At 29.0% G+C, this 9,664-nt stretch overlaps 1 protein-coding gene across 1 annotated transcript; it reads left to right on the top strand.

Moving 5' to 3' along the window:
- The first annotated feature begins 5,135 nt into the window (after nt 1-5,135).
- On the top strand, nt 5,136-8,677 carry LOC101496392 (Pyruvate dehydrogenase (acetyl-transferring) kinase, mitochondrial-like). The gene is given in 7 exon segments (NM_001279039.1): nt 5,136-5,238; nt 5,325-5,607; nt 6,572-6,830; nt 7,138-7,318; nt 7,458-7,605; nt 7,719-7,935; nt 8,350-8,677. Coding segments are annotated over 6 exon segments (1,104 nt in total). The 5' UTR covers nt 5,136-5,238; nt 5,325-5,367; the 3' UTR covers nt 8,409-8,677.
- The last annotated feature ends 987 nt before the right edge of the window (nt 8,678-9,664 follow it).

The raw sequence follows: 9,664 nt of genomic DNA, 5'->3' as shown, positions 1-9,664 counted from the left end.
AAAAGCGCTGTAAATGGCTTAAAAAAAGCGCTGTAAAAGCCGTTTTTTCGCGTAGTGTATATTTGATTTTTAAATAGATTTCTATACATATCACACTGACTTTATTATTAGTTACGACTTGTTGACTACACTGAATTTTATAAAATAAACTAAACCCTTTAGAACCAACTCATCTCAATAATGCTAATAGCTTATTTGCTAACTTATCTTCTAGAAATTTGTATGACAACAACTCTTATATAGCATAGTCCTTCTTTTATGTACTTTTTATGTGTTTATAGTAAACCACTAAGGTCCCTTAAGTATGCAATTATCTCCAACAAAACCATTATCTCTTAGCTAGACTACTCATTTATCTAGCCCAATGTCCTTACTCGGCACTATGTCGTATGTCAAAGTTGTTCTATCCCAATCTGAATAATTTTGGTTAATATTTTCTTATCGCGCATTATCTAACTATCATAAATAAATAAGAATCATAACAAAACTTTCAGTATCAGATTATAATAAAGATCTCTCTCCCCTACATCCTATCATTGATATTGTTCTAAACAGTTAGCTTAAATATTCATGAATCACTAAAATATTCCCTACACATCTGACATAAATATGTTAATATAATTTTTTCCAATTGTCAGCTCTATTGATAGTACATATTATTCTACATATACTACCTCAGGAGAATGTTGTTAATAATAATTTTTTTTAGTTCAAAGCTTACGATGAGTTTCCTATTCGTGTTCTAGCAACAATCAGCAAATTCACTATCCTAAAATAATTATCATTTTTCCACTAGAAATGCTAAAAGAATAACTCAGATTTCTAATCATGATAATCCAGTTCAATGGTAAGTTATTGATTGTCATTCTTTGTGTGCCAATTTCAATTGTACGATTCATTCTAATTATTTATAAAAAATTCATCTTCTAGTAGCACAAGTCATCACACACATATGTATATATAGGGATAGCTAGGTTTCGTATTATTCATATTATTGTTATTATTATGGTTATTATTATTATTATTATTATTATTATTATTATTATTATTATTATTATTATTATTAGCTCGCTCTTTTAATGCTAATGTTAATAGACTAGTGTACTAATAGACATGTTTATTTCTTATTTATTTATTTTATATAAATAAATACATATATATATATATATATATATATATATATATATATATTAAACAATTTCAATATTATTAGTATTAATAATTTAAATAAATCACTAAGGCAAACACATATGGCAATAATAATATATCATTATATTATTAACATATATAATAAGAAATTAGGGTGTTATAGTGAGTATAGTAGAACTCCAACTCTAAAAGGAGATTATGCGTAATGAAAAGAAATTATTAAAATTCACATCATTTCTTATGATTTAGATGTTTGGGAAACTGTTGAGAATGACGCCTACATCTCAAGATGATGTTAAATGATATTTAAATTAACAAACCAAAATAGAAATGGAATGTCTTAGATAAGAAAAAGGTTCAACTAAATTGGAAAGCTAAGAACATCATTGTATCCACTTTAGGAAAAAATGATTTTCATAGAGTTTACAATTGTTTGATAGCCTAAGATATGTGAAATGCTTTAAAAATACATACGAAGGCTTATGTGAACAAAATATCTAAAAAATTGACAAGTTAACAAATTTTATTAAAATGCTTAGCATGAAAAATGGTTTAACCATTAATAAAATGCTGAAATAATTCAATATACTTATTAATCAACATAATGATTAGGAAAACATATTCAAAAGAAGATCTAATAAAAATGTTGCATGGATGTGTTGATTATGATTTTAGACCTATAATTTAAATAGTTGTCAAATTTAAAGACTTAGAATCTATGAGTTGACCTACTATATTTGAAGAGTTAAAGAAGTTTGAATAAGGGATAAAGAACTTTAACAATCAAGAGAAAGTATAAAAGATGAAGAGAAAGAATAAAACCAAGGATGGTGCATCATCTAAGTCAAGGAAAGATGATGAATCTTCTAATAGAAAAGTGAGTCGAGATTTTTTAAGTGAGGAAAGTCTAAGTGACAAGTCAAGTGAAAAAAATGAAGAAAACTTTGACGTCCTGGTTAAGGTCAAACAAATTTGGTTAGTGATTACGAAATCTTTCTTTAACCAACTTATGAATCATTACAAGAGCCTTTTGTAGAACTTCACGAGGATGCTAAGAATATAACAAAACTTTTAAGTCATAGAAAAATAATTATTTTAAATTTGGAAAATCGAATTGATAGAATTGAAAAAGACTTATCAAAAGCATTTAAATTTGCTCATAAAGTTACACAAAAAATACATTGATTTCATGAATCATCGAAAATTGAAAAGTGTAGTTCAATAGAAAGTGACAATATTACATCATAAGAAATAGTTTCTAAATTTGAAGTTGAATTGCAAAATTTGAAAGCTTCAAATCCTATAAATCCATCTCATAACAACAAATCTTTTTTTAATAGATATTATCATAAATCTAAGAAAAAAACATTTGTCACATGTTACTACTTGTTTTTATTGTGGAAAAAAGGGACATAGATCATATAAATGTTTTGTAGGAATGTTTGAAAGCATAAAAAAACAATTGAAAAAGGATGCTCCAAACATTTGAAGGGTGACATATCATATTTGAAGGGTGTTTTAAAGGTTTTGTCACCTATGTAAAATATAACAAAGGTTGAATTTTAAATTGTATATTTTGTTGTCATTTGTTCAGAAGCTTTGCATAAATGTATGTCTCTTAACTTTTTCATTATTGAATTAGTTCAAGTATTCTCTTTTGTGTCTTAGCTCTTTTCAACATGGATCAAAATGTTTCATATATGAAATGGGTGCAATACACTCTTTTGTGTCCTAATTGTGTTTAATGTTGTCAATTCTTAGTGCTTTGATGTATTTTCGTTAACTAGTTTGTTCTAGTTATTATTTTTTCAGGCATATTATTTTTTATTCTTTATGTATGTTGTATTTATCTAATTGTTTTATGATTCTACAACCTTTGTTTATTTTCTTGTACTTTGGGTTATGCTGCTTCTATGTTAGTTTTTCGAAGTTGATTTTATGTTAATTCTTAGTTGTGTGTATATTTTGGTTATTTGATTCCATCTTATGATATTATGTGTTGCAATTTCTTTTTTGCATAATTTGAATTGTATGGTTGGATTATATAAGAACTTTTCGATACTGCTAATTTTGTAGTTGCTCTTTTCTTTTTTATAATGTCAAAGGGAGAGAAAGAAAAATTGTAAAATTATTTAGAAGGCTTGCTTAAAGTTTGTATATACTTTTACACTAACATCACAAATTCAGGGGAGCTTTGGCTTGCACCATTCTTTTGACACATTTCGAGAAAGAATCGTCAACAAAGTCTTACAACAATTTCTGCAAAGTATTGTCATCATAAAAAATGGGGAAATTGTAATTGTGAGGTGTCTCGTTAGTTTTAGATTTAATGTTTTTAAGTGATATTAATTTTCTTAGTCTAGATGGTGTTTGTGTTTGTGCTTTGTTGATTCTCATTCTCTATCTCTTGTATAGATTACTTGATCAAGAAAGAATGCATAAAAAAGAAGTTTTATTTGCATAAGCTTAATCACATGTTTACCATGCATTAAGGTTGAAGCATGCTCATATAACATTAACATCATTTGAAATCATTTCAAACCATTTTCTAAGTTTTTTTTTTTGTTTATTTTGTGAATCAACTTATGATCTTTAAGAACTCATTTTTGAAGTCCCAAGACTATGAATCAACTCACTAGGAGTGTGAATCGACAAATCAGCAAGACATAGAGTTTTGTGAGTCGACTCACAGTTGTGTATGAGTCTCTATTTGATTTTGTGTTATTTATTTCAAATATCATCAACGAATCGGTACAAATATCCAATACGCTTAAATACTCGAGTCCATCACATAAAAATTAAATTTCCATTATGTGACTTAAACAATTTTGAAATAATTTTTCAATAATATCAAACTTTATTCAACTCCCTTCTAGAGTTCATTGTCAGTTATTTCGTGACTAACATTTATTAATTTTAAAAACCACGTGGAATTAAGATAAACATAAAATAATCCTCTTCAACGTGTTATGTGAACATATTCACATCGATAAAGTTAAATTAGGGATTATGCTTAAATATGATTTTGGTCCTTTATATCTTACCAAATTGTCATTTTGGTCATTTACCTTTTTTTTTTAATTCATTTTTATCATTTATCTTTATAAATAATGAATGTTAGTTATTTTGATCATAACCCTTTCAAACAAGTATTATTATTATCATGAATTATTTAGGTCTAATCTTGAATCGGTTATGAAGTTAAGTGTGCAAACTTAATCAAGATAAGATAAAAATATATATAACTCTAATAAATATCATTCATTTCAAATAATTTATATCTACATCAAAATATATAAGAAAGATTTTTCAACCGCAAGTCTATTATCAGGTTAAATTATTATTATTTTTAAAATATTATAGTATACACATATTGACTATTGTTAGAAAGAATTTCAATTATCAGATGTTCTTGTGATTGTGAAAAAAAAATTAAAATAGATCATTTATTCAAAATAAATGACAATAATTAATAAAAAAAGATTATAAAAAAATTAAAATTATATTTAAGTCTAAGAATTAATAATAGAAAATATAAATATTACATAATAAAATCTAAAAGTTTTTTTAAATAGACTAAGTTCAAAATTCATCTGAACAAAGATTAACCATTATTATAATTTAAAACGATACTTAAAATACAATTTAGGTTTAATAATCATACATTTTGAATGTACAAAGTTTTACACTCCGAGTTGACCGAGTGATTACTTATTAATTATATACAAAATTATACTCACTATAATTTGTTTTGCACCTGCATTGCACGATCTAATTTATCATACAATTTTATCATATTTGAAATAAAATTATTTAAAAAACAACAACTTGGACATAACTCTCACTCTCGAAATAAAAGCTTATCTTAACATCTGTTCGAAGCTTATCCGCAACTTTCATTTCTTCACAACGTTTCTTCCAAAAGCGCTTCATAATCAAAAACCATAATCCCTTTCCAGTTTCAATTTTCCCCTTCCAATTCCAATCACAATCCCTAATCTCAATCACCATGTCAACTTTGTTTTCCATTTTCCCTCCAATTTCGATTCTAAGTCTCATCCATCCGATTCATAATAACTCACGATTCAGGTATTCATATTATACCTTCTCATACCTATTTTATTCGTATAATTTCACAAATGAATTGATTTCCTTGTTTTTTTTTTTTTTTGCAGCATTTGAATAATTTCATTATTAAATTCTTTAAACCTGTGAGTTATGGCTGCCATTGAAGCATTTTCTAAGAGCTTGATTGAAGAGGTTCATAAATGGGGTTGTTTGAAACAAACTGGTGTGAGTCTGAGGTATATGATGGAATTTGGTTCTAAACCTACTGATAAGAATTTGCTTATTTCTGCACAGTTCCTTCAAAAGGAACTTGCTATTAGGATTGCTAGGAGAGCTATTGAGCTTGAAACTCTTCCCTATGGGTTGTCACAAAAACCTGCTGTATTGAAGGTACTCTATTTTAATTTCATTTGTTCACCATTGCAATATGGAATTATGCATAGAATCATGGGTTATTATTTATGAAGTGACATGGACACCAGGCACAATATGGACACCATTGTAGTTGTGTCCAAGGAAGGAGTCGTTTAGGAATGTCGTGTGTTGAAGTGAGGTAAAAATATTTTTACCTGAGGGGTTTGACGTATGCCGGACAAGTTGGTGTCCAACGTGTGTCAAACGTGCTGACATGCTTTAACCTAGGAGTGTTTATGCTTCATAGGTTATTATTGTTATTGTTTTTCTTGTGTTTCCTTTTTGTTCCCAACTATGGTGTTGTGGATTCAATTCCCTTTGCTTTTGAGTAATAATTATTTGATCTTATATATTTTTGGGGAAGAGGGTCTAGGATGTGTCTTGCAATTATGAAGTTGGTTAACTTTCAAAAGCTAGTATTGTTTTTGTTAATAGTAATAATGAAGTAGTTTATGATTGGCATTAAGAATATATTGTAGATCCCTTTGTAGATGTCTTTTTATAATATTTGTTGTGGATAATCATGTCTTGTTAAATAATCTTTGCAATTGGCTTGGCATATAAGCATGTGCATTTCTGTTTTGTTTTGATGTGTACATTGTTTCGATGTATAAATATAGCTGAAACATACAGATATAATAGGCTTTTGGTGGCTGGCACAATCTCCCATGCCCTAACGCCACGGCACCGCTAGGGAAGTAAGTTGACAACACTGGTTTAGTTACTATATTAAGACAATAACTCCAAGATAAAAATTGTCTACTATTAACAGGCCGATACCATAACTCTTTGGGACTGAGATAGAGAATGGTAGTTTTGTGATGCTCTTGGATTGATGTAGATTTTAACGTGTGCTTTAGGACAATTTAGTGACATTAGAGAATCACTCGCAGTATAATTAATGTTTTTGTAAATGTGTATTGAACTTTTATGCTTTTAGGTTAGGGATTGGTATGTGGATTCATTCCGCGATATTCGATCTTTCCCTGAAATCAAGAATATAAATGATGAAAAAGAGTTCACTGAAGTTATCAAGGCCATCAAAGTGAGACACAACAATGTGGTACCTACAATGGCCTTAGGTGTTCAGCAGTTGAAAAAAGGCTTGAAACCAAATATGGTTAATGAAGATTTTGTTGAGATTCATCAGTTCCTTGATCGCTTTTACTTGTCAAGAATTGGAATTCGCATGCTTATAGGTTAGTTTAGAAAGTATTCTATCTACCTTCTACAAGACTAAGCAATTTATTTATTTATTTTTACAATTGGGGAATGGAAAATTATTATTTAATAAAGTTGCATAAATTGCAATTTTTCAACCGTTCTTGAGGGCATTAGAATCATGTCCCTTGTGATTAAAAAGTCAAACTCTTACTAATGAGGGCTAACATCTAATGGAGGACTATGCTTTATATTTGCTGCTACTTTTTTTCTTTAAATCTTTTTGATGAAGGTATAAAAATACCTACCTTATTTTATATTTTTTTTCATTTGTGTTGGATTTAGGGCAGCATGTTGAGTTGCACAATCCCAATCCTCCACCCTATGTTGTGGGTTATATACATACAAAAATGTCTCCTGTCGAGGTGGCGAGAAATGCCAGTGAGGATGCACGCTCTATATGTCTTCGTGAATATGGAAGTGCTCCTGATATCAATATTTATGGTGATCCTGACTTCACTTTTCCGTGAGTTACATAGTTCTTCTTACTTTCATGAATTAATTTTCTTTTGTTTTACGGTCATTAGTTAACGTTACTTTTATTACTAGTTATTTCTGTTACCTTTTCAAAATATGTATATAGTTACTGTATGTTTTCACAACAGGTATGTTCCAGCTCATTTGCATCTTATGGTATTTGAGTTGGTTAAGAACTCATTGCGTGCCGTCCAAGAGCGTTATATGGATTCCGACAAAGTTTCACCTCCCATAAGAATTATAGTTGCTGATGGACTAGAGGATGTTACCATAAAGGTAAAAACTAATTAACTTTGATGATGCAATTAATTTTTTTGAGTTACTGTATTTTTTTCTTATGCTATCATGAAGATGCTTTGTTAAAGCATTTGGTCTAAATGGCATGGTAGATATCAGATGAGGGAGGTGGAATAGCAAGAAGTGGTCTGCCCAAAATTTTTACATATCTGTACAGTACTGCCAGAAACCCATTGGATGAGCATGAAGATCTTGGAGTAGCTGATAGTGTGACAACTATGGCTGGATATGGATATGGCCTTCCTATTAGTCGTTTATACGCTCGGTATTTCGGAGGTGATCTTCAAATAATCTCTATGGAAGGATACGGTGAGTCTATTTTTCACTTCATAACAATAGATTTCTTTTCAATATCCTAATGTAGCACTTGAGAGGAATAGGGTTGAGACAGGGGATTTGATTGCATCGCAGCTTGATATGATAACCTCCTTTTCTTAGTTAGAGATTATGTACCATCAACAATTCAAATTGACACGACACTTACACGGGTCCTTATCGGACACCAACACAACACTATCATTTCATTAGGTCTCTGAAGTTCTACTCTGCTGAGGATTTACAATCTCAGAATCAGCTTACTTGTATATATTGCATTACATTTTTAGAATACTGATTTGTTATTATAATATATTTTACTCCTTCCATTTACTTTTTACGTTCGCTTGCTTTCATGTTCAACAATCAAGTATTCTGATGGAGGGGTCATTGAATGTTTCTTTGCAGGAACTGATGCATATCTCCATTTGTCTCGTTTGGGAGATTCACAAGAACCTTTACCCTGAAATCAGGTTGTTTCATTTTCAGTCACACTCAAGAGTTGTGTGCAGAATTACTCGAAGTAATATTGTCCTAGGAAAAACAAGTAAAAAACGACTGTGCTGTCAATTTTTTTCATATTCTGTTTAACTTGACAGTTTTCTTGTAAATATTTCGTACATAAGATTGTGTGTGGTCCTTTATTTGCCTTCTGATCCAGCTTTGGGAATTTGTTATTTTCATTCTTTAGAATGAATATACCCCTTTCTTTGATGATAAAGGATATTTCATTCCACTTGTTTTTTAATTATCTCTTTAAGGACAAAACAAGGTTAAAGCCTAATTTGAACGATGAAATCTACAATAAATGGGAAAAATAGGTTGAGTTAGGCTTTGAATAAATAAATTTGGTTTGTCTAAAAAACATAGGTTTAATTGCAGTCTTTTATTTTCACCGATTTATGAAATTGGTTCCTCTATTTTAAAATTGTCGTTTTGGTGTTTTTTTTCATATTTTTAAACTATAAAATAACGATTTGACATATTTTAAATGATGTGGCATACGATTTGTTGATACAAAACTATCTAGATGCATTAATTATTCATGTCATTAATTATATTACAAAAATAAAAAAATTTATAAAGTTGAAAGTTAAGTTTGTAGAGGGTTTTATTACGATTTCATGAGTGTTAATAATTCTACACGTTGTATTATATGTTATATTATTTAAAATATATTACATCGCTATTTTTTAATTAAAAATCAATATGAGAGATCGAAAGTTTTAGATTTTAAAATAGAGAAATCAATTTTATGAATAAATAAAAATAAGTGAATTAAAATTACAATCAAACCAAAAAGATAAGTCTAAGCATGACATATTTCCTTTCATAGGTTCTTGTTGGTCTAGTCCCACAATTTTGAGTATTTGGTATGAATTATTAACGTACTTAAAAGTTTATTCATATTAGTAGTCCTAAATTAATTGACATATTTGTAAATACACAAGTTAAGTTCTATTTTTATAAACTGCTAATAACAATTTATAAATAACAAATTCTTAATACAAAGAGTACTAAGAAATAAAACTACAAGAGTTTGTTTGATACAAGCAAACGCTCAATCATAACTCTCTACAATTACACAACTCAATCAAAACATCTATTTGAGACATAAGCACATTTTATAAATTACTACATCCTAAACACACTAGAGGGTGAGGGCAACACGAGTGACAATTATACACAAAACTAGTTTCCCACTTATTCCACACAAAGGAAT

The sequence above is a fragment of the Cicer arietinum genome, chromosome 3 (assembly GCF_000331145.2).
Source record: "Cicer arietinum cultivar CDC Frontier isolate Library 1 chromosome 3, Cicar.CDCFrontier_v2.0, whole genome shotgun sequence".
In the NCBI taxonomy this organism is placed as follows: Eukaryota; Viridiplantae; Streptophyta; class Magnoliopsida; order Fabales; family Fabaceae; genus Cicer; species Cicer arietinum.
This window is presented reverse-complemented; position numbering and strand designations above follow the sequence as displayed.